The following is a 27,076-nucleotide window of genomic DNA, read 5'->3' on the forward strand; positions in this document are numbered from 1 at the left end:
TTTTAACTCATTTCAAAGTGTTTTTTAACATGTTTTATTAACTGTTTGCTCGTTATATAAGTAGAAAAATTAAATCTTAATGTGTTTGGTGAAAATTACTTTTTTTTACTTTCAGTTTCTCGGCTGTTAACTATAGTGTAAGATTACTAAAATTATTATATAAGATATTTTAAGAAAAAAAAGAATTAAAACTGTCCATACCTTCATGAAATTATCAAATAAATCAGAAAGTTGTCCCTTGTAAGGAGCTATGAGATTTGGTATTTTTCTCAGCCAACACAAAATGAATGGATCCAGACCTAGAATGCTTGGCTCTAAATAGACCATTCCACATCGGCTGACAGTGGCTGGGGAAGCAACAGCTAGATCCTGCACTTCAAACATCATCGTCATGCACTGTAAATAGAAGAAGAATGGAAGCACTACAACAAAATGTCTAGAACACAACAAAAAATAAATAATAATAATAATAATAATAATAATAATAATAATAATAATAATAATAATAATAATAATAATAATAATAAATGATAAATAAATAAATGTTTGTAACATTGGACAATTTTCTTGATTAAATAGTAACATACTTGTATAAATACTAACAGGAAGATCCGACGTTGTCCGGGACTGAATGAAGATCAACAAATGCTCCACCCTCCCATACCTGTATTATTATCAAAATCGGTAAAATCGCCTATTTTTTAATCAAATGATTGCTTGTTCTAGTTAGTGACCCCCCCCCGCAGTGTAATGAGAAGAAACTTTACATGCCTCCTTACATTGCCTTAGTCCACAATACATGGTAGTCTATATTGCACTGCAGAGAATTTATTGATGATTTTATAAAATTATCTGTAAATAATGGTTTAACTTAAAGTTTAAAATGCAAAAGTCAAGTATCACGGTTCAATTCTGCTTTAAAAAGAAACACTCATTTCGGACGCGCACCCATTCTTATAAAAGAATCTACAGTTGATATTATGGGCTGGTCCTTTCTGCTTGTGCGGTAATAAAACTTCTCAAATGTACTTGTGATGTTAGGTTGTATAAAAGTGTTAGCTTTAGTCAAAATCAGACTTCCTTCTTTAATCGATTTTTTATAATTATCGGATGTATTCCGATGCAAATTCTATCTAAAAACACTCCCAGACACATCAAGTACCTTTGTGTGAAATTTTTAAAAAATCGGCCCAGCCGTTTCCGAGTTCATACGAAACGAACACACACACACACACACACACACACACACACACACACATAGAAAGTTTATTTTATATAATAGTAGATAGATTAAATTTTTTCACAGTTGTATTCTTTATTGAAATTAAATTTTTTTTTGAAAAGTCGAATTACAGTATTACAGAATGAAATATATGAATTCTAGATAATCGTTTATTTTTGTATTAAAAATACACGGAAAATATTCATTTTTTTACCTTATTTTTACACGTTTTTACAATAAAAGAACATCTTTCTAACATACTGATCATCTTTCTGCGGCGTGATACGGTTAATTAATTTGCATATTGTTTTGCAAATGGACATCTCATTAGTTAACTATTGTTATTGTATTATTATTATTATTTTGATTATTCGGGCTACTGTTCTCATCTTATGTGTTATTTCCACAACATTTCAGTCAGTGTAACGTCCGACCTTCTTCAGATGTATCTTGTCGAACTTGCAAGGAGCCATGGTGTAATGGATAAAGTTCTAGGTGAAATTCAATCCCAAATGAAACTCTTCTCAAAGTTGAAGATTCAATCCCCAGTGCAAGTGATACTAAAAATTGCGAAATTACTTACAGTCATGGCTGATGGAACGAGAGCATGCTACTCCCATGGATGAAATAAAAGGTTCTATTTGAAATTCCATGCAGATTTCCAAATTCGATAGAAAGATTCCTGAGTTTGATAAAATACACCTGAAGTATGTCGGAGATTACATCGGGTGAAACGCTGTGAAAATAACACTCAAGATGAGAACAATAGTCCGAATAATCCAAATAATCCAAATTATCAATACTCATCTCAAAATTCAGAAAAGGCCGCCATTCGCCCATATATGGAGTATTGCTGTCACATTTGTGATGGTCTTTCACTCCTGGACAGAGTTCAAAAAAGAGTCGCCAACCTGATAGGTCCTGAACTGTCATCTAGGCATCAACCTCTGTCCCACTGACGAAATGTTGCATCCCTCTGCCTGTTCTACAAGTCGTTTAATTGTGTATGCTCCGACGAACAAGCCCTTGTACCCCCTCGACGTAAATACCTCTGACAAACCTGACAAGCAACAAAGTCGCACCCCTACTTAGTAGAGATCCCTAGATGTAAGAAAGCCTTCTACTCTAATAATTTCTTCCCTAGAACTGCTAGACGCTGGAGATCCCTTCCGGATTCCTGCTTCCTCAACTGTACTGACATGCAGAAGTTCAAATGTAATGTGAACAGACATCTTGCTGCTTAACTCCCTACATAATATCCCTGCAAATTATGTCCCTGATAGTCGGCCCCTACAAAGTAGCATTGTGCCTTGTTTAGGGTGAAAATTTAATAATAAAAAAAAAAGGTACTAGTCAGTTCCTGTAAAAATTCCACAGTTGCTTTCTTCACCGAAATTAAATTTTTTTTTTTACGTCCGATTATGATGACATGTAAGAATTCTAGATGATAGCTTAATTTTGTATTAAAAAAAATAAAAGAAAAAATTTTTTTTATTTATATTATTTTCATACATCTTCAAAATTTACACAGCATTCACCCTAGGCAGGTTGAACCATTTTCTTCCAAAACAGAAAGTGTAAAGGAAATATTAATTTCAGAAGCGTTCCCTACTGGTATGTCAGGGGAGATTACGACGTTAGGGTTTTGCAGTTCTTGCAGAGAGATGTTGAGTCATCTTACATACAGTGCACCTAGTATTCCCAAATGGTTACACATCTGGTACTGACCAGGCTCGACATTGCTTAACTTTGGTGATTTAATGAGAACCGATGTGCCAATGTGATTATATCGTATATCAATATAGAAGAATAATAGCTTTCTAATATACTGAACATCTTTATGTGAGCAGAATAATAGGTTTAACTAATTATCATATTGCTTTGCAAAATGGTTATCTCATTAGTTCACTATTCATTCTTATTGTTTTTTTAATTCAATAATTGTTTTAATTTTATTATTACAGATATTTCTATTTATGCATCTTTTTATATCATGGATAGATAATTAGCATTTTGGTGTTAAAGATGGCTTTCCAGACTCTTCTGGGAATTGTGGTCCAATTCTATATTGTAAATTAAAAACAACTCTTCTAATAAACACACATATATCATGGCAACACATACAAGTCAGTGAATATACATCCTCTCCATATTAATTTCATTACAGAATGAAATTCCACATAATGCATTTTGGTTCATTCGTACACAAGTCAGCCATTTTATTCTTTTCTTAAATTGTAAGTTAAATACAATGCCACTCCAAAAACAAACACTAAGAAAACAAATCAGTGATTTTTCATTTCCTTAATAATCACAAGCAACGCCAGGACACAGGTCTTGCTAGTTTGATATAAAATGATCTAAAAGAGGAAAAAAAGTCTTACTTCTTCGAGTTTAATGATTTCTCCACATAATGCATTTGGTTCATTCGTACACAAGTCAGCAATTTTATTCTTTTCTTAAATTGTAAATTACAACATATACTATGGCTAAGCAAACAATCAATGAATACCCTTTCCCCATTAATTTTTTAGAAATAGTTTTAAAGGCTAAACATTTTGGGTAGCCTTCTCCATTCAATTTACTTCTAAGGGCTGTGATATTTGGTTTCTTCAATATTCCTGAGTAATGCCGGGACACAGGTCTTGCTAGTTTTATATAATCTATAATATAATTTTATATAGACTTATATAAGAGAGAAAAATGCTTACTTCTTCGAGTTTAATGATTTCTCCACTACTCAGGCAGAGTTTCTTGTTGTCATCTAGTACGGTATTCATGTTTTCAATCCAGACAGCGTCTACCGGTCCATCAAAGAGATACCATTTCTTATCTTCATTTGAAGAACCAATAAAAACACGAATCAAAGAAGAAAGAATTCCGTCCGTCCTGAAAAATAATAAAAATAATAATCTTTTACTTTTCCATGTTTTCCTTTTTAATATATTCTCATTCGAGTTATTTTTTGCTTACTTCAAATTCAGTTCAAATTCTGAATACAAAATATTGATATCATGACTACGTGAACGTGGAAAACTATATAAAGTTGAGACATGTCACATACTGAAAGTAACATTAGAAGAATACCGAAAAGCCGTAATATGTCAAGAGATTGAAAATCGGATATGGTTGACCAAATGCGGAGGGAAAAGGGAAACTATCTATTCTTATAAGATGGAATAAAAAGTAGAGACAGAAAAGAACGGTAGAAAATAAGATGACTCAAAGAAACAACAAATATGATGGCTCATCACCTACTAAGCAGATCTAGTATAGAACTCATGTGGCACAATGATGTAGCCCCTTTTGAGGGAGCTGGGGCCTTCTACATTAATGAACCTTGTGTTTAACTTGATCTGCACTTGTGCGTCGCAAATGTGTTAAACAGGTGTTTGTGATTTTGAAAATGTTCTGCTGTGACTCAAGCCAAGAATGACAATATTATATTGAACCAAGGCAAAACGATATAAGACCTTAGAATTTGAACGGTCCAACCCGGAGAACTAGTCAACGAGGCATTCGAAAACAAAACATTGCATAAAACGCATCTCTCTCTCTCTCTCTCTCTCTCTCTCTCTCTCTCTCTCTCTCTCTCTCTCTTTCTCTTTCTCTCTTTCACTCCCCTTCTCTCTTTTTCAATGAAGATAGAAAATTAAATATAATTTCATTTACTCTTATAAGATGGAATAAAAAGTAGAGACAGAGAAGAACGGTAGAAAATAAGATGACTCAAAGAAGCAACAAATATAATGGCTGATCACCTACTAAGTAGATCTAGTTTAGAACTCAATACAATATGGGAACCATTAATTATAAATAATGGATAGATTCATAATTAAATACACACGCACGTGCACACACACATATATATATGTGATGATGATGATGTTCGTCCACTGATTTCAATACCACGAAACATCACTGATGATGCTGTGAGTAGCGCATGAAGTTTTTGTGGCAAGAGTTGCGCAAGCTCCAACCACACCTCTCCTGAGTCGGCATTGTTAAATACTAATGGCAAGTAGAAATTTCAGAACGATTCGAAACAATACCGAGATAAGCAAGCGGAGAACATAATCATGTTGACACAGTATTACATCTTAGGACATATCTGACTCTTCTATAGGTAGAAGACTGCATCGAGAGTCAGGTATTTTCTGGAGTGATAGAATGATCCAACATTTTTTTTTACGGCAACTTTAGCAACATATTCAATATGAGTCTTCTGTTTTAGATCTGGAGTGAAAGTCAATCTAAGGTGCTGATGAAAATGAAGACCTTCCTCAAGGAGATAGTCGTTCATTTCAACAGAGGCAAAACAAGGATCTGAGCGTTGGTAGTGAAAGGAGATGAACTTTGTTTTAGAGGTGTTAAAATGCATAAGCCATTTTCCCTATTGCACCACGTGCTCCAAAAATGCTGCTATAAACAGTTATGTTTTGCACAGGTGTCAATCAATGATCTCATAATATGATTTCAAAGATCATTAATAATGATCAGAAAGAAGAGATAAATCCTTGAGATACACCGGCGTTGATACTATATATCCTTCAGCCTTTTGTTTATCACCAACGACTATTATAGACCTACGAGAATGACACTATTTGATGGTGATAAAGACATTGCCAGAGATTGGCCTTTGGTATATCAAGAGCTATTTCCCTAAGAACAAAGCTCCCATCAAGAGAGTGACTGATCGTATGTGATATTACAGTCAGCACACCAGCAGTTAATCTTACAGGATAAAAATTTATAAGTCACCTATTTCTCCCCATGCTCCAGATTTATGTCTCTGTTCAGTCTCAAGAGACAATGGACACCCCCGTGCGAAGGTAGTTGTATAAGTAATTATGAGGCAAGGGTTGCGCAATCCCCAACCACACCTCTCCTGAATCGGCACTGCTTGAGTCCAGTGGCAAGGAAAAGTGCTAGACGACTGGAAACAATGTGGAAATAAGCGGAGAGCACATACAGCACCTGGAATTCCGAAATGGTCATCCATCGTAATATTGACCAGGCTCAATGTTACTTAACTTTGGTGATCTAATGGGAACCGGTGTGCCCACATGATTATGCTGTATTATGCTTTAGATCAGAAGAGAGAGAACTAGCAAGGTTTTGATCATCAATGCTCTTGGACTGAACTTGACTTTTATACAGGTAGAGGATTGTATCAGGAATCAGGTACCTTCTGGAGCGGTGGAATGATCCAATGGTTTTTCCAGTGACTTTAGCGACGAATTTGATGTCTGTGAATCGATAGACAAACTTAAAAGTCTTTGAACAAATTTAAAGTAATCAGATTTGATAATTTTACAAATTGAATCTGAAATAAAGAAATTACTTATACAAACCATTCATGTGTCAGAATATGAAATTCTCCATAAAGTTGTCCCATTGTTATTGATTTGGGATTCAGCACAAACGTTTGGACTTTTTCAAATTTATCTCCGGATGGTGATAATTCTCCTTTCAATGCTGTAATGGCCGCTTTCAACACCTCATAACACTGAATAGATATAAGAAATACGTTATTCACTTGTCATCTCAAATATATTCTTTAGTGATTATGATTAGCACTAAACGAATAGACAAAAAATTTTGACTGTAATAACAACTTCATCCTTTATTGTTCAGTTACACACAAAATTGGAATGCACAATCTATATTTAGCTTGACTTATCTGCAAACTCCAGAGAGCTTTATCACAGTCTTAGATCAGTCTTTCTGCTGTCAAAAGCGACATATTAGTCTCAACTCTTATCTGGCCAGCTCATCTCTTTAGTGAGGATTCTCTTGGTTTTTATTAAATGAAATCTTGTTCATATGATTTACTTTACATAGCTGGAGTATGATAACCAGGAAACATGTTCAAACTACGTTAATTTCTTCCTTTTTTTTCGATGGGTCTGTTAATATTAGGCCTCTTTCTGATATCTACATTTATCTGTCTATCTGGCAACAATAGTCCAAGGATATTTTTTGGGGTGATGGTGGCTAAGTAGTTAACAACATGAACTAGAAACCAGAGTACGCCAAGTTTGAATCCAGTTTGTTCCGCAGAAATATTTTCATCAAACTCACACGTGACCTTATGTCTAACCTCTTAGGGATGAGATAAATAAAATAGTTAATCCTTGTAAAAGGAAAGAGCACTGTCAACCACAGAAAATGTTTCATATAACCATTTATATTTCACTCACTATAATAAGCTTGTGCTGATAGCAAATCGGATGAAACGGTAGAGTTTTGAACTCAGCCGAAAGTATTTGCTTTTCTAGCTACACTGAAGAGCTGTGATACATAGAAACATGTTTTCTGTGGATGTCTATACACGATGTTTGAGACAAATTTTATACTTTTTCTAAGAAAAAAAATTTGGGGGGCAATTTTACCCCTATAATGGCTCCTAGGGGAGCAACTAGAGTTATCCCAAAAAATATGTTCTGGCAAAAATTTATTTTCACTATGACTAACGTTTGTGCCAACTTTCAAAAAAAAAATCCAAGATGTGGTTATTGAGAAAAGTGCAAACAAACGAGCAGACGAACGAGAGTGAATTATTATGTCCAATCCCTCCTTTGTAAGGAGACCAATAAACCTTGTTAATTGTTTTTAAAAGTGAATTTATGATTTTATTTGGAAGGAAATTTCCTTTGTTGCATAATCTAATTGAATTGAACCAATACAACGAGCAGGACAATCACGGCCTGTGCAGTGGATATACACATATGAGGAAGATTTCATTCAATAAAGATCAAGGGAATCATCACCAAAGATCAAGGGAATCATCATCAAAGATCAAGGGAATCATCACCAAAGATCAAGGGAATCATCACCAAAGATCAAGAGAATCATAACCAAAGATCAAGGGAATCATCACCAAAGATCAAGGGAATCATCACCAAAGATCAAGAGAATCATCACCAAAGATCAAGGGAATCATCACCAAAGATCAAGAGAATCATAAACAAAGATCAAGGGAATCATCACCAAAGATAAAGGGAATCATCACCAAAGATAAAGGGAATCATCAGCAAAGATTAAGGGAATCATCACCAAAGATCAAGAGAATCATCACCAAAGATCAAGGGAATCATCACCAAAGATCAAGAGAATCATCACCAAAGATCAAGGGAATCATCACCAAAGATCAAGGGAATCATCACCAAAGATCAAGGGAATAATCACCAAAGATCAAGAGAATCATCACCAAAGATCAAGGGAATCATCACCAAAGATCAAGAGAATCATCACCAAAGATCAAGAGAATCATCTCCAAAGATCAAGGGAATCATCACCAAAAATCAAGAGAATCATCACCAAAGATCAAGGGAATCATCACCAAAGATCAAGGGAATCATCACCAAAGATCAAGGGAATCATCACCAAAGATCAAGAGAATCATAAACAAAGATCAAGGGAATCATCACCAAAGATCAAGGGAATCATCACCAAAGATCAAGAGAATCATCACCAAAGATCAAGGGAATCATCACCAAAGATCAAGGGAATAATCACCAAAGATCAAGAGAATCATCACCAAAGATCAAGGGAATCATCACCAAAGATCAAGGGAATCATCACCAAAGATCAAGAGAATCATCACCAAAGATCAAGGGAATCATCACCAAAGATCAAGAGAATCATCACCAAAGATCAAGGGAATCATCACCAAAGATCAAGGGAATCATCACCAAAGATCAAGGGAATAATCACCAAAGATCAAGAGAATCATCACCAAAGATCAAGGGAATCATCACCAAAGATCAAGGGAATCATCACCAAAGATCAAGGGAATCATCACCAAAGATCAAGGGAATCATCACCAAAGATCAAGAGAATCATCACCAAAGATCAAGGGAATCATCACCAAAGATCAAGAGAATCATCACCAAAGATCAAGGGAATAATCACCAAAGATCAAGGGAATAATCACCAAAGATCAAGAGAATCATCACCAAAGATCAAGGGAATCATCACCAAAGATCAAGGGAATCATCACCAAAGATCAAGAGAATCATCACCAAAGATCAAGGGAATAATCACCAAAGATCAAGAGAATCATCACCAAAGATCAAGGGAATCATCACCAAAGATCAAGGGAATCATCACCAAAGATCAAGGGAATCATCACCAAAGATCAAGAGAATCATCACCAAAGATCAAGGGAATCATCACCAAAGATCAAGGGAATCATCACCAAAGATCAAGAGATGAGCTAGCCAGGTAAGGGTTGAAACTAGCATGCCGCTTCTTAGAGTGGAAAGACTGATCTAAGATTGTGATAAGTGATGGAATTTTGTTTTCATGCATGTGACAAAGCTCTCTGGAGTTTGCAAATAAGTCAAAAGAGGGAAACTTGAATACTTACTAGACACTATCTTCGAGTGTCTAACATCTCTCTGTACAGGGTTTTGTTAAGATAACCTGGGATGTACGTTGTAAATATTTTCAACTTTATTTCTTCACTTGCAGTATTGAACAGAAAACAGCAATTTATGGAGTGATCATAAAAATAAATCTGCTTACCTTTGTTTTTCCAGATCCAGTCGGGCCAACAAGCATGAGGCCATGACGCACGACAGTTGTCTCGTAAAGTTGAATGCATTTGTGAATAAAACCTAAAAATATGAATTGAATCATTTGTAACGAATTGACATTTTTATTTCATATATTTACTACTGATTATCTTTACAAAATGTGTATTATTAATTTGTGAAAAATAAGCTTAAATCTGATATTACATAAACAAAACCGTAGTCTGAATGAGAAAAACTTTGGTAACACCTAAGTATCAGAGGTGACTCCAAAATGGAAGTCAACGAAACTTCTTGATATAGATTTTCTATGTCTTTTCTGGTACAATTCAAACAGAGAAGATATGTTTAGAGTGCCGTCCGTAATAGGAATAGGAGAGAGACGAAAGCACACAATGTATCTATCCATCCATTTATCTTGGTGTCTTTCCATTCCATATGCAAATAACACATCGCTCTGATCTTTTTGTTTGTGGCTGTTCTTTTTTTAATAAACATTTTTTAAATTTTTGTATCCAAGTCTCAACAGACGATCTAGAACCTGGATCCTCTACGGTTTAAACAGGCACCTCTCTCTCTCTCTCTCTCTCTCTCTCTCTCTCTCTCTCTCTCTATATATATATATATATATATATATATATATATATATATATATATACAGTATAACTACTGTGTAGATTAGGGTATTGAAAGGAACTAAAGATGACTAGTTTAGTGTTCGAATTTTGAAACAGAGATAATACAGCTAAATATAACCACATTCATGAGTTTTTGCTAAGATGAAACATATCTGTATGTGTATATAAAAAATATATATTTCATATAAATAGTTATTTAAAGCTTCCTTAAATGAAGAGTACATAGTAAGATTTCAAAGTGAACTTTTGCAATATTGCTTTCCTAAGGACATTCCATATTTTTTTTTACAGTGTTCATTAAACGAATAATAATAGGAATACTTCCCTTTCATTTCGTATAGCTCTCTCAACGTTTGTGCGAATAAGAGCACTAGATGGTAATGAAATCTTAACTTTAGTAACGTGTCGAAATCCTGCAACCAGTAGTACACTGATAAGTCTTGATTAAGATCTAACATATATGTATGTGGACATATGAGGTGCTGTCAATAAGTTTCCAGACTTTTTTCGTATGGGCACTTTTATTAATAGTACACACATGAAACTCTAGTCCCCTTCGAAGTAATCTCCTCCGGCTGCAATGCACTTGTTGTAGCGTTCTAACAACTTCTGGAAGGCACTATGGAAGTCCTCTTGTGTGAGCATGTCAATGGCCCTCATCACAGCCTCTTTCATCTCCTTAATTGTCTCATAACGACAGCCTTTAATGTTTTCCTTAAGCTTGGGGAATAACCTAAAGTCGCAGGGAGCAAGGTCTGCAATATAGGGAGGGTGAGGAACTGGCTTGATGTCCATCTTGGTCAAATAGTCTGTGATAAGGATAGAGTTATGGACTGTTGCATTTGTGCAAATCTTCCACATCTTCAGTTCCTCATGAATAATTGTGTGTACAGTTCCCACACTGATATCAAACTGTGCACTTATTGTCTCTATCAACACACGACAATCTTTATCCACGAAATTCTTTATTTGGCCAATCAACTCTGGTGTTCCGACTTCCTTACTCCTCCCACTCCTCTCATCATCTCTCACAGACTCTCTGCCTTCCTTGAATCTCTTAGGCCACTCAAAAAATTGATGCTGAATTCATGCAATATGGTCCAAAGACAGTCTGAAGCATTCTATACGTCTCTGTGCCATTTCTCCCAAGTGTAAAACAGAATTTTAATGCGTTATTTAGTTTCTCAGATGTATATCCACTGAAACTTCTGTATTTATTAGATAGTGCTCGATAAATGAATGGAGTGTGTTTATACTATGTTTATTTATACAAACATTATTAGCTACATATATGCATACATGTTTCTGTAGTTATCTCTAATTGGAGATCCTATGACATCGGGGTAGTAGAGCGAGAGTACTTTTCAGTCTATTATTCTGATGACATAGATCTCCAACTAGAGATCACTACAGAAACATGTATGCACATATGTAACTCATAACGATTGTATAAATAAACACGCACACATATATAATGTTTGTACAAATAAACACACACATATATAATGTTTGTACAAATAAACATACACACACACACATATATATATATATATATACTCCTATAAATTCGCGTTTCTTTTGTGTATATTGATATTCATATTAAAAAAAAAACTCTTTTCTATTTATTTGAAAAGAAAATACAATTTTCTCATATATGGGTTGTGGAATTGCATTCACTAGCAAAAGATCTAACTAATTTGCATATTTTTTTAAACATTCATTTTAATTAATTCCCTATTAATTGCTTCGGTTTTCTAATGGAATACTCATCTTTAGTTAACCATTATGTGTAATTATATTCATGCAGACATTCTACATGATTTATGCTTGCATAATATTTGCGTAAAACGTTTATAGTAAACACAAAATTGTTTCCATATATATTAATGTATACGTATATATTTTTGTTATATTTTTGCCTACCAAACTCCTCCTAGAGTTTTTGGTCTACAGATATGAGACTTAATATATAAAGTATTGTAATCCATGCAAAACTTTATATTTCGGTTTTAGCCCGGAAAAATCGGCGCAAAAGTGTGAAAATTTAAAAAAAATGAAATTTGCCAGGTGAAGGTCGAACGCCGGCATTACGGATGCATAACGTAGTAGCTATTGGTTCATGTTTTAATTTTTAGACTTGCAGTAAACATGTTTTCATAGCCCAGTCATTGACAGTAGAGGCAAAATAAATTGTGAGCTGAACGTTTTGGTTTCGATTCTCGGTGGTGGCGCATGAGTCTTTTTTTATACTTTTTAAATTATTACTGTATATTACATCCAAACTATCTATCTATCTATCTATCTATCTATCATTCTATATATCTATGAAAGTGAAAACGTCTGTCTGTCTTTTCTCTATGGTAGTTAAGGAAGACTATTATACAGAAAGCCATTACTTTACATAATCACACTTTTTAATATATATATATATATATATGCACATAACCTTAGGAACAGTATATTGGGCCCGAACAAAGTCGGGGGGAACTGCTAGTATATATATGATTCCCAAATCAAAAGATGTGTTTAATTCACACTCAAAAAGTTTTATTCATGTTTTCTTATGAAAAGCGTTTTACACGTGTTTCGTTGAATAGTAAACAACTCATCAGAGACAAATGTATATTCCCCTTCTAAAAAGTATTAATAAACACATTTTTGAATTAAAAACACACATGGAGAAATTGTCTTACGTCGCCATATTTCCTTTTTCTTTTTCTCATTATCTATCTCTCTATCTATCTATCTATCTATCTATCTATCTATCTAAAAAGTTTTCAATCTAATAAGTCTCACTTTGTCAACTAAGCTCCAGCCCTTTTCCTATCACCGCAATGTTGCATCTCTGTGCCTGTTTTACAAATATTTAATGGAATGTGCTCTGATGAACTCGTTGCACTTGTGCCCCCTCAACGTTCACATCCCTGACAAATCCGCTTAGCAATAAAATCTCAATCAGTGTTAAGGTTCCTTAATGCCAGAAAGCTTTCTATTCTAATAGTTTCTTTCCTCGAATAGCTAGACTTTGGAATTCCCTTCCTGATACCTGCTTACTGGCTGTACTGATATGCAGAAGTTTAAATGTAACGTAAACCAACATCTTGCTAATCTTTCCTAAGCATGGTCCCAAATAGTAGCCCCTTCCAAGCGAGATGCCTTATTAGGGGTGAACGTGAGTAATATATATATATATATATATATATATATATATATATATATATATATATATATATATACATATATATATATATATATATATATATATATATATATATATATATATATATATATATATATATAAACTATTTTAAGAAAAACCAAAACTTCAAAGAATGGGTTGATAACAACAAAAACCAAGACTTCAAAGAATGGGTTGATAGCAACAAAAAGTGTATTTCATTGTTTCCAAGATGTAAATCCAATGAACGTTCCAAGATGTAAATCCAATGAACGTAATATATATATATATATATATATATATATATATATATATATATAGATATAGATATATATATATATATATATTACGTTCATTGGATTTACATCTCGGAAACCAATCGACTAATCGATACAACCAGTATAATCATTTACTATAATAATTAAATACCTACAGGTACTTGTGTTTCCTTTCAGGAATCTTCAATGCAGGGTGTCACGATTAACACCAGTCGATAGATTCCAAACCCGGCGACACAAGCCGTCTCTGGCTTGATTAGCAAGGACCGTATACATTCGGCTACCGTTAACCGCGTGAAATAATATATATCTAAAATATAAAGCTGAGTGTGTGTGTGTGTGTGTGTATGTGTGTGTGTGTGTGTGTGTGTGTGTGGTCACGAATAGGCTCCTATATGGTTGACTATTTTAAAAAACTGATTACATATAATGATAGAAGATGTATCGAGACACAGGAATGTTTGATCTGGCAGAACTGTGGTTCATTAAAATTGTGGGGTCTGTGTTCGCGCCTGGTCCACAAAGTATGGAAATAAAAAATTTTAAATTAAAAAAAAACGTTTACAAGTGTTTTTGATATAGATGTACATAAGAATACTTTGATAAGTATGTTTTAACTTAAATAGGGATGGTATAATAAAATTGTGGGGTCTGCGTTCGCGCCTGGCCTCCATGGAATGGAAATAGGCACAAACTTTAATAAAGACTTTTCATATCTATCTGCATAAGTATACTTTGATAATTATGTTTCATTTTGAAGAAATATTGTATAATAAAATTATGAGGTGTTTGTTCGCACCTGACCTCTGTAGAATGGAAATATGTCACAAAGTTTAACAAGGTTTTTTAATATAGATCCACAGAATATTGTGATAAGTGTTTCATTGTGAACAGGTATGGTATAATAAATTATGGTGTTTATCTATTTTATTTTTACTTTCACCATATTTTGCTTCGGTTTTGATACCCCCAAATTCGAAGCTATCTCTTTACAACCATTCCTTTTCATAACCTATCATACTTTCATAAATCAGAGTCCATTTTCTGGGGGCTGTTTTTGAATCTCGTCAACAACGAGTACTTTTGCTAGTATATATATAAAAGTGTCTGTCTGTCTGTGTGTGTCTGTGTGTGTACATTTCCCTACGCAATAACTCTGTCAATTTTTAGTCTACAGACTCGAAATTTGATATACAGGCTACTAAGATTTGGGAAAATCGATGTGATCGGTTTTTGGCCAAACATTTGCCGATTAAGGGGGCAAAATTCAACGATTTGACCTTTAAGAATCCTACCAAATTCCTTCCACAATTTTGGGTCTACACACTTGATATTTTTAGATATAGGTTCCTTGGACATGGATCTAACTTAATAACTTGATTTAAGCCCAAAACAATAAATTTTAAGGTGTCAGAATAGGGGTCAGGGCAACGCCGGGCACCTATGCTAGTATATATATATATATATATATATATATATATATATATATATATATATGAAACTCGCATGATTATTAAAGAGTACTATGAGAGAGAGAGATGTGATTCAGCCGCCTTACATACCTAATGTAAGAACACTCAATCAACTATAGGTACATAATTTCTAACTGTTATAAGAAAAGACGTTTCATAAGAAATAAAAAAAGGAAAATACAAACCAGGAACATCTTGAAGGTTAAATTTCTGACAAGCTTTTCGTAAAGATGTATCAAGGGAACCATAATCTATTACTTCTTCTCTGAAATGACAAATGAACCAAACATCAAAAGTGTAAACTTAACAGTGCTCAATACATGGGTAGGGCTGAGTAGTAGCATGAAAATATACTCATGGCAAGTAAGCTACACAGAAACGTTCATGTTTCATTCCCTATAGAAATCGCAAACCATTTAATTTGATGATTTCCCTTGAAAAACATGAAAATTTGTGTGATTAACTTGCCATAAATATATTTTTTATAATACTATCTATCTATCTATCTATATATATATATATATATATATACTAAACTATAACAGTATGTTATATAAGCTATGGAATTCATGTATGAGCATGACAATTATGTTTTTTTTACATAACAGAAACATTTCTATGAAAGTATATTAAAATGGAAAATCATGGACGGATCACTCAAACATGAAAAAAAAAAACTCCTCCCTATTCATGTAAAGTTACCTATTTTTCCGAATAATCGCTCAAAAAATCGAAAATTAAACATGATATTCCTATGAATTGAATACCGACGAAAGTCATTTAGCAGCAAAAACGCACATGAACCTACCGATGAGAAATATAAGAATGAAAACCCCATATTGGAATCCTTCAACCAAGTTATAGAAACTTAAAATCTAAAAAAAAAATAATTGATAAAAATAAAACCTAAATAAAACCTAAATAAATAAAATAAAATAAAACTAATATTGATACAGATTAGTAAATGTGTCAACAAATTCACCGTTCTCACACAAATATTTTGTATCTAGAAATGTAAATAAAAATAAAAAAAGAAGGAAGAAAGGAAGGAAAAGGGACGGATAGAGAGGAGTAGTAGTAGTAGTAGTAGTAGTAGTAGTAATAGTAGTAGTAGTAGTCTTGGCTTTACTATAATTGTTCTTATGTTTGTCAACGGGTTAAAGTTGTTTAGTTGTAAGAAAATAGTGACAGTATAGTTGTAATAAAGAATAGTTTGCAAAACACCCCCACTCTTCCTATGTTAAATAATAATTTCGAAATAATAACGCTAATATTCAGTGCGCAGGTCAAAATCTGCAAAAGAAGCAATTTATGCTTATTTATTTACGTTGTTATGGGTTAATGTTTATGCGCACATGCGCAACCGGATGTCATAAACCGGAAAGTGGGTTACATCACTCGTTACAAGGTCATTTGAGTTTTATAATTATATAGATATAATTTTTTCAATTGGCATAAGTAAGCTCAATGAAAACGCCTTAACACATTCAGAGTATATATATATATATATATATATATATATATATATATATATATATATATATATATATATATAGGGTGTCCCAATAAAATGTATACACTCTTTAAATGGCCATAAAACCAACATTTATAGAAACCAGCTAATTATTGAAAGTATTCAAATTATTGGCAAATGTGGTCCATGAGCAGCTGACAACGCTCATTGACTATCCTAATCAGTTCAATTGGTATTTTTTTTTTTTTTTTTTTTACATAGGCATCACCATATTATCAAGGCCAAGAGGCCACTCAAGGATAAGGGTTAAAGAGTGTACAGTAGAAATTGGACAATATAGTAATCATTAGTAATGAAAATTTGGTAAATTTGATAACTTATATGGAACGGCTCATCAAGAACTTATTTACGTTAGACTTGAACACAACCATATTGAAGTCAGCCGGAAAGCAGGAAAACGGAAGACAATTCCACAGGCGTGCAGTTCTAAGAAAGAAGCTTTGTTCATGGAATCTACGTTTAGGTTTAGGCACAGATAAAGAGTGGGGGGAATTATTGATAGTGTTTACAGCTAGACGAGTGTTTCTTGTGAAAGTTTGGCGAGGGGGGACCATAGATTGAAGCTCAGTCGAACACTTTCCATGAAAATAACGATACATCAGAGACAAACTCGCAACATCTCTTCTGTGAGATAGAGGTTGCAAGGAGGAGAAAAGGACATCTCCTACGAGGCTACGAAGTCTATTTTGAACTCTATCAAGGCAGGACAAGTCCTTTCTAGCAGCTCCTGCCCAGATGTGGCAACAGTATTCCATCCTTGGACGTACCTGGCTCTTATATAGATAGAGAATAGCATCAGCAGTGAGATATCTACCGGATCGATAGAAAGATCCCACCATTTTTCCAGCGGCCTTGGCAACAGATTTGATGTACGTGTTCCATTTAAGATCAGGAGTAATGGTCAAGCCAAGAAGCTTGTCAAAACTTGAAGCCTCCTGAAGACGAGAGCCATTCATTTCAATTGATGCCAGATGTGGATCAGAATGTTGATGATGTAAAGAGAGAAGCTTGGTTTTAGATGCATTAAAAGTAACCAGCCACTCCTTACCCCATTGTACTACGTGCTCAAGATCAGAGGAGAGAGAATTGGAGAGAACTTGGTCATTTACTGTCTTAGATGTGCTACCATAAATGGTAGTGTCGTCAGCATAAATGTCTACAAATGATGTAAGGATGTGATTTGGAAGATCATTAATGTAGATCAGGAAAAGAGTTGGGCCCAGGATGGACCCCTGAGGGACACCAGCATTAATACTGTGAGCTTCTGATTTTTGCCCCTCAACTACTACTCTTATGAACCTATCAGAAAGAAATGATTTAATAATTGAGAAGACATTTCCAGTAATACCATAGCTAGAGATCTTATGAAGTAAACCTTTATGGTATATTGACACATCTTCTTTCAATGGTTACTTTCAACTCATTTATTGTAGCTCGTTTTGTGGTGTGAATCCTGTGTTTAACATACCCCTCACATCGACCCCAAAAAAGAGAAAAATCCAGGGGGCCTCAAATCTGGTGAGCGTGGTGACGATACTTCCTCTTTGTCCTAACTATCTGTTTCGCAGGTAACTATCAAGATATGCTCTTACGTCATGATGATAGTGGGGAAGTGCGCCATCCTAGAGGAAGTGCCATTCTTTATTCCTAAACATCTCTTGGGAACGTGGCATAGCGTATTCATGTAGCAAGTTGAGATGATTTAAAGAGTGTACACATTATATTGGGACACCCTGTATATATCAGTAATTTACATTCTATATCCAAATAAATTTATATATTTTTTTTCTTATAACATTCATTTTGTCTTACAGGTGCCTTATATCCGGTAGCCTTCCAATTATATATTGAATAAGTGTTTTATGAATAATATGACTTCTAACATTTTTTATTTTCACCAGCTTTTATCCTCTTTAATCCGAGAAAAAAAATGTTAGGTAAATGGAGGCAGAAAGGAAAGTTCTTTGCAGTTGTGGTAGGAAGACAAGCTCTTGCTGTGATTGTCTTACAACATCTTATACAGCATAATCATGTTTGACACAGCAGTTTTCGTTAAATCACCAAAGTTAAATGACACTAAACCTGGGTGACCATTTGGGAATACCAGGTGCTGTATGGGCTCTTTGCTTATCTTGGCATTGTTTGATTTCTCCTTGCCACTGGAATCAAGCAGAGCTGATTCAGGAGGAGAGGTGTAGTTGGACATTGTGTAACACTTGCTTCACAATTACATGCGCAGCCACCTTCAAAGAGGGTGCCCATTGTCTATCAAACGGAAAAGATGATGTCTTACAAAGAGAGAAATAGAAATTCAAGCTCAGTCGAGCATCTTTCATGGAAATAATAATAAAGAAAGACTAACAACGCCTCTTTTATGAGAAAAGAGATGTAGAGAAGAGAAGAGATAGTGTCCCACTAGATTGTGAAGCTGATCTTGTAGGAAAAAAAAAGAAAAAAGAAACAGATTGCTTACTTGATGCCTGGGAAGAGATCAGAGACGATTCCATTGAAAAGTTTTAAATCATCCACAAGAAATTTCGGAACATTCACGTCTCGGATTGCTCGCAGTATAATCAAATCCTTCCAATTAAAAAGTAAAGAAATGTTTAAGTAAAATTTTAACACAAAAGTTAATGGCATAGAAATACATTAAAACTGTCTTTGATATTGTAATAGGTTTAAGGGTCCTAACATTCATACTAGATTTGTTCACAAAAGACCCGTGGTTTAACGGATAAAGTACTTGGTAAGATGCGGTTGTAAATGACGCTCTTTTCCTAGCAATACTCAGAATATAATTGTAAATTACTTCGGACTTCTAACCATGCTTTAGTTGGCGTGTAAACTCTTTGTATTTTAATCCTGGTATTATAGGTTGTGCTAGGCACATATGTTTAATATTTCGCTCCAAGATCTTATGAAACGAGCGCATGCTACCCCCGTGGATTAAGTAAAGGATTCCATTTGAAATTCCATGCAGATTCCCGAGTTTGACGGAAAGATTCCCGAGTTCAACAACATACACCTGAAGGAGGTCGGAGGCTATATTGGCTGAAACGTTGTGAAATAACATGCAAAATAAGAACAGTAGTCTGAAGAATCTAAATAATACAAATCAATAATCATCTAAAAAATTCAACAATTGTTTAGATATTTTTTTAACTGAGTCATTAAAAACTTTCAATGATTTATTAATATTTTTAAAAAATTTTATAAGTAGTTTAGGAATTCTTTAAATGCTACATAATCGATAAATTCATTCGATTAAATATTGAAATCTTGTTTTATAAAATACTACTTGTTTTATAAAATAATACTTCCTATTCTGCAATGTTTTATTTATTATTTTTTTTTTACTTTAAATTGTTATAAAATAATTTTTTTTGAAAGTGATTACTTCACGTTTATGATGAAGATTGATATCAGGCAGGAAACTGGAACGCTATAGCAAAAAAATAAAAAAAATGTCTCGTGCACAGCCCCCCCCCACCAGTGTTTTGCGAAAAAGAGTACTAATAAGATATCAGCTTGACAAGAAAGTTCTTGCGATTTTTAACTTTTAAATTCAGATGAACATATCTTGGCTCAAGCAAAAATTTATTGATCGAGATACGCACCATCAGAATCAACACTCTTTTGCCAACGCACAAGCAATTTATTTATTCCAGTAACGAGAAAATCTTACATTCTGGTGGCGATGAAGTCGCTGAAAGCGTTTCTGATATCATTTACGTTTTTTAAGCATTTCTCACGCAGAATGTTATTGAGATGCTTGAAAAAGTGGTAGTCAGTAGGTGAAAGGTCTGGAGAGTCTGGTGAATGAGGCAGAGTTTCGTAGCTCAATTTATTCAACTTTAGCAACGTGCGGTCGGGCATTTTCATCGTGGAGAATTGGGCCTTTTCTGTTGACTAATGCTGGGTGGTGTCAAAGTTTCTGATGCATTTCATCCATTTGTTGACAGTACTTCTTTGCTGTAATGATTTTGCCTACATTCAAAAAACTGTACTGGATGAAACCGGTTGCAAACCACCAAACAGTCGGCATGACCTTCTTTTGGTGCAACTCTGGCTTTGAGATGTGTCGTAGAGCTTTGTTGGCATCTAACCACTGAGCTGAGTGTTACCAGTTGTTGTAAAGAATCTACTTTTCATCGCAACTCACAATCCGGTTGAGATACGGGTCATTCTTGTTGCAAAAACGAAGGGAAGATGACACTTTATAACGGCATTTTTTATGGTTGTCATTCAATTTGGGAGACACCCATTCATCAAGTCTTTTGGTCTTTCCAATTTCTCTCAAGTAGTCATTACGTCTAATTCAAAAGCAATTTCTCAGACAGTTGTGCATGGATTAAGCTTCGACTAAGACTCTTAATTGATCCTTGTCAACATCCAATGGTCGACCACTACGCTCATCATCTTCAAGACTCTCACCGCCACCACAAAATTTCTTAAACCACCATTGTGTTGTGCCTTTAGTTCTGATTCCTAGGGCAAACGCTTCGTTGAAATTCATTGAAATTCAGCAGCTTTTTGACCAAGCCTGAATTGAAATAAGAAAATTGTGCGGATTTGCGTTTTTTTCATCTTGTGTTCAACGTTCTGAAAAGACATTGTTTTAAAACGATTGAAATTCAAACGATTAAATACAGCAAAAAACGCCCTTTAATCTATAATATAAATCTCACCTGTCTGTTTAAATGTATGCATGTATGTATGTGTCAGGTCATGTCATATGTTACTGGTACCATGTAACCCAGTACTACCTGCCTCATGGTCGGGTCACTGGCGACTAAACTGGTTCTCCCACCAGACTTGTTTGGTGAGGAGGGCGGCTAGTCTCCCTGAAGGATTAAAAACAAGACCTTTCAAAGGGCGAATGAACCCTTTTTCGGGGTCAACGGCCAACTAGCACCGTGTATATTTGTGTGTATGTATATATGTGTTGGCGTGGAGAGGGTTCCCATAAGCCGTGGTGAAGGCAACCTTTCTAGTAGAAGCAAATCTCTGATTTAAAAAAAACATAAAGCGGGAGACCAGTACCCGCATTAAGCTGGTCTGCAGTTTAATTTGTTGCTGGCTATCTTGTTCTTGCTTGTTGCTGGATCTCAACATTTTGAACCGAGAGAGAGTTAGCTGTCGTACAAAGCTAAGACTCTGTAACATCTTTGTATAGATACTCCTTCAGGCATTTGGGCTCATGGAATTTAAGTGTTCGAGGGAGTGGCACTCGTCTGGCAAGACGTTGCAATCATCATGTATGTATGTATGTATGTATGTATGTATGTTGTATTTCATCGATTCGTACGATGAGTTATTTGGAAAATTATGTATGAACTTGTCAACATCATCATCATCATCATGTACTGCATATGTGTGAGTCTAAAACAAACTTTTTATTTAAAAAAAAAAAAGGAAGGAGGAAAAAGATCAGGAAGAAAAGCGGACAAAAACGGTCCAGCCGCTGATCACTTACTATGTATGACTTTTGGAATGTTCCTTCATGTGTATTTTACATGTATATGTGTGTGTACGTATGTATAGGTATATGTATGTGTGTGCGTATATGTGTGCCTCTACATGATTATGGTTGCATGTGTGTGCACATGTATACATATGTTGGCGTACATCTGTATGTACGCATGTGTTTAGTGTCATGTGTATGTGGGGTGGAAAGGGATCCCGTAAGCCGTGGTGAAGGCAACCCCTCTAGGAAAAGCAAATCTTAGATTTAGAAAAAAAAAAAAAAAACATAAAGCGGGAAACCAGTACCCGTTTTAAGCGGGTCTGCAGTTTGACTTGTTGCTGGCTATCTTGCTCTTGCTTGTTGCTGGATGTCAACATTTTGAACCGAGAGAGAGAGAGAGATTTAGCTGTCATACAAAGCTAAAACTCTGTAACATCATCTGTGTCTAGATACTCTCTCAGCCATGGAAAAGTTGTGACACGTGTAGGCCTGAAATGCTGGAAGCATGTAATAATTGATCTGCCATCATTATATGTATATATGTATGTATCGGTGTATGTATGTTCATGTACAGATGTATGTATATGTATGTATATGTGTGTGTATGTATATAAGTATAAATATTGTTTGTATGTATGTGTATATATGCATGTGTATATATCTGCATATATTCATGTGTGTGTGTATATATGCACGTGTGTATGTATATGTATGTATGTATGTATGTATGTGCATGTTTGTGTATGAGTGCATATTTATGCATGTATATGTATATGTAGGTAAGTGCATATGTGTACATATGTGTATATGTATATATATGTGTGTATGTATTTGTATGTGTGTGTATTTATATGTATGTACATGTGTATGTATGCGTGTGTATGTATATGTATGTGCATTATACATTGTGTATGTATCTATGTGTGTATGTTTACAGATATGTATGTGTGTATGTGTATATATGTATATTTGCATTTATATATATATATATATATATGTATGTATGCCATTGACTTGTCTTATGTATGTTTATGTATGTATATGTATGTGTATTATGTATTGTGTATGTATGTATGCATGCATAAATGTGTGCTATATGTATGTGTGTATGTGTATGTATGTGTATATATGCATGTATGCGTGCATGTATATATATATATATATATATATATATATATATATATATATATATATATGTATGTATACTAGTGACCGTCTTTAGTGTCATGTCTGTTTGAGTGTGTGAATTTTGCCGGCAGGACTAAAGTCGTTTTCGGCTCATGAACTTTCAGTGCCTGAGGGAGTGGCACTCGTCTGACAAGACGTTGCAATCATCATGTATGTATGTATGTTTGTATGTCTGCCTCAAACTTGGACAGAGGCGACGGATTTTCACGAAATCGTTTTGAAGTTCAACCCTTCGGACGATAAATATTGAAAAATTGGCTAAAAACATTAATTTCTTCACCCTCAACTGGACACTTTTCTATAGCGAGCGGTTGCTTTTTTCGCCGATATTTTCGAAAGTCATCCCCTCTTTTCGATTGACTAGCCTTAATTTAAACCTTTGTCACTTCCGGTTTGACGATGGACGCAACAGCAAAGACGTCACTTTTTTTTCAGGTTCTTTTCCTCCTTTGAGGTATGGGTTCGAGTCTGCATACTACCACTTTTTTTTTTTTTGCTCAACACACACCTCCAAATACCCGGGCAACGCCGAGCAACACCGGGTACCCAGGCTAGTATTATATAAAGTGAAAGTATTATAACGAAAACTTATTTGAAAATACATCACTTGAAATCAAAATTAAACATTTTGCAAGAACTTTCTTGTCAACTTAATAGTTTTGAAATCTGTTGATATTCTTTTCAAAATTATCAATAAATTTGAGAAGGACATTTTTTTTTTACCTAAAAAATATATAAAAAGAAAATATTGTTTGCATTATAAAAGAGAAATAAATAAATAAGATTGTAAAATATTGTCTTATGATATTTGGAAAATCATTAATATTGGAAGGGTTCCACAATGGTACAAAAGGTTGAAAAGCACCGGTCTAAATCCACGGTGGCATAAAATACGGGAACTGAAGGCGATCAAACGAAAGCATTTTGTCTTTTTAACCTACTCAAATGAGTTTAAATGTCTTAAAAAAAAAAGCGCAAATATAAAACTACAAATTCTTATTCAAATAAAAATATATTAGTGAACATTTATCGAATATTATTTGTGGTCTGTCGGATTGAATATTGAAAGGTCTCATGGCTAATGTGACAGTTGCAAGGATTCTTTGTCTTTCTAACATGTTAAAATTGTTTATGAATTCGGAATGGGGATACAAAATTTAAGATTTGTATTTTTCTGCATAAATCTAAAATAGTTAAATTGTCTAAAATAAATAAACAGAAATAAGAAGTTCTGAATTTAATTCATTGCCACCAAACACTACAGACTGCACAAAATCAGGTTTGTACAAATTTTTAAGGCATTTATCATTAATACAAACAAATTGAAGGTACAAAGACTGCAAATATAATTAAACAAAACATTATGCACAGTTATTTAAACTAATGATGTTTCTTCTTTTTACCAATTATACTTGAAGCACCCCAAAATCAGAAAAAAAAACCAACATTTCTGCACAAACAGAAACAAATTGAAGGTGCACTACACACAGACATCTGCTGCCATCCAGTAAGCTAATCTGGCGACAACAGAATTATAAAGTTTTTTTTTTTTTTTTTTACACATTGATCACCACTTATCAAGGCCCAGAAGCCACTCAGGGATAAGGGTTTCCTTTCATGATTTTGTCTGGATTAAAAGAAGTGTAAGACAATCAATTGGAACAAAAAAAACAAAAAAAAACAAACAAACAAACAAACAAACATATGGACATTGTACTTATAATAAAAAGTAAAACGTTTGCCTGTGCACTAACCTCATTACTGTCAGGGTTTTGTCGTTTTAGATTGCCAGCCGCAGAAATCACACTCTTCACAGCTCTCATACCAAAGTCGTAATGGTCCTAAAATGATTCATAATCCATGCATATATTTTCATAATTAAAAACAATAAATAAATGATTAGATTATCCATAATGTTCAACCATTTTCTTACAACTTGATTGATGACTGTAAAAAGACGAATGTCCTTGAAGGTGTTCAAAAATGAGGTGAAGAATACATGGCCATGGGAAGTTGGGAATCATGGAGAATCCATGCACAGGATAAATGATGAATATACAGGGTGAGTCACGGGAAACGGATGTTTTAAAAAAAAAAAAAAACCGTTCCTTGCTTTCCTCACAGAGTTTTGGTACCTTAAAAAAAACATCCGTTTCCTGTGACTCACTCTGCGTAAATATAGAAACGAATATTTTTAAGGAAAACAAAACTCGGGAAACGGATGTTTTTAAGGGAACAAAACTCTATGACGAGAACAAGAAGCGTTCTAAAAAACATCCGTTTCCCGTGACTCACCTAGTACACATGTAGTGTAAGAAAATAGTTAGCATGCAAATTAAATCAAATAAAAATTTATTGGTGAAAGTTAAAAAATATTAGGTCAAAGTATATACATCCTTAAAGAAATTGTCGAAGGCCCTTTGAATGTGGCTATTGGACTACATCCTAGAGAAGTCTGTTGTATGAAGAAATAATGTGGACAAAGTAAATGGCCTTTTCTCTGTTAAGGTGAAATGGTTGATGGGATAGTTTCTGTGTAGGACAGCAAAGGCTTTGGTGTGGCACTAAGATGAAAAAATCAACAAGAAGGAGACTAACTTTGCATTAGATTTCTTCGTTTTCTAACTGTAAGTAGGTTCAGACACAGAACTTGTTTACCATGTGTATGCAATGTATGCATTTGAATTGAAGGTTCTTCATAGATCAAACAAGAGACACATATAGAGCGAGATATACAAGGTGCCTTAAATAAGTTTCCAGACATTTTTTTGTACAGGCATTAAAAACTGTCGTGAACCTATGAAAATTCAGTATGTTATTGCCATACATATTATGAGATGACTGACCAAATTTTATAATTTCAAGTTCAAATGAACAGCTACAGCAGGAATTGGAATACACCCTACTAAAGCCTGACTGTCACAGCTGATGAATTTCAAAAATGCAATCTGGATGTGAGGACACGTTAGAAGAACGATATGAAATAAAATTCTGTTTTAAACTTGGAAAAAAATGCCGCAGAAACGTATTGAATGCTTCAGACTGCTTTTGTACCATCTTTCATGAATAGAGCATCAGTTTTTGAGCAGCATAAGAAATTCAAGGAACATAAAGAGTCTGTGAGGGATGATGAGAGATGTGAAAGGTGTAAGGAAGTCAGAACACCAGAGTTGATTGGCCAAATAAAGAATTTCATGGCTAAGGACCGTCATGTGTCTATAGAGACAATGAGTGCACAGCTTGATGTCAGTGTGGGAACTGTACACACAATTATTCACAAGGAACTGAAGATGTGGAAGATTTGTGCGAAGTTTGTCTCAAGAGTTCTCCATCCTTGTCACAGACCAAGATGAGCATCAAGACAGTTCCTCACCCTCCCTATAGTCCAGATCTTGCTCCCTGTGACTTTTGGTTATTCCCTAAGTTCAAGGAAAACCTTAGAGGCTGTCATTATGAAAGAATTGAGGAGATGAAAGAGGCTGTGACAAGAGTGTACTATCAATAAAAGTGCCCATATGAAAAAAGTCTGGAAACTTATTGAAGGCACCTCCTATATTAA

General features: G+C 34.5%; 1 protein-coding gene across 1 annotated transcript in view; it reads right to left on the bottom strand.

Moving 5' to 3' along the window:
• Positions 1–27,076, bottom strand: part of LOC145296792 (dynein axonemal heavy chain 1-like) — a 350,721-nt gene that overhangs the window by 169,651 nt on the left and 153,994 nt on the right. Inside the window, exons 34-40 of the mRNA XM_080142859.1 lie at positions 25,272–25,358; positions 19,336–19,442; positions 15,514–15,593; positions 9,755–9,846; positions 6,577–6,731; positions 3,934–4,111; positions 202–396 (exon numbers count right to left, since the gene is read on the bottom strand). Coding sequence (XP_079998985.1) covers positions 202–396; positions 3,934–4,111; positions 6,577–6,731; positions 9,755–9,846; positions 15,514–15,593; positions 19,336–19,442; positions 25,272–25,358 — 894 coding nt within the window. The remainder of the gene's footprint in view (positions 1–201; positions 397–3,933; positions 4,112–6,576; positions 6,732–9,754; positions 9,847–15,513; positions 15,594–19,335; positions 19,443–25,271; positions 25,359–27,076) is intronic.

Source organism: Euprymna scolopes, chromosome 17, assembly GCF_053919585.1.
Source record: "Euprymna scolopes isolate OS-2025 chromosome 17, ASM5391958v1, whole genome shotgun sequence".
In the NCBI taxonomy this organism is placed as follows: domain Eukaryota; kingdom Metazoa; phylum Mollusca; class Cephalopoda; order Sepiida; family Sepiolidae; genus Euprymna; species Euprymna scolopes.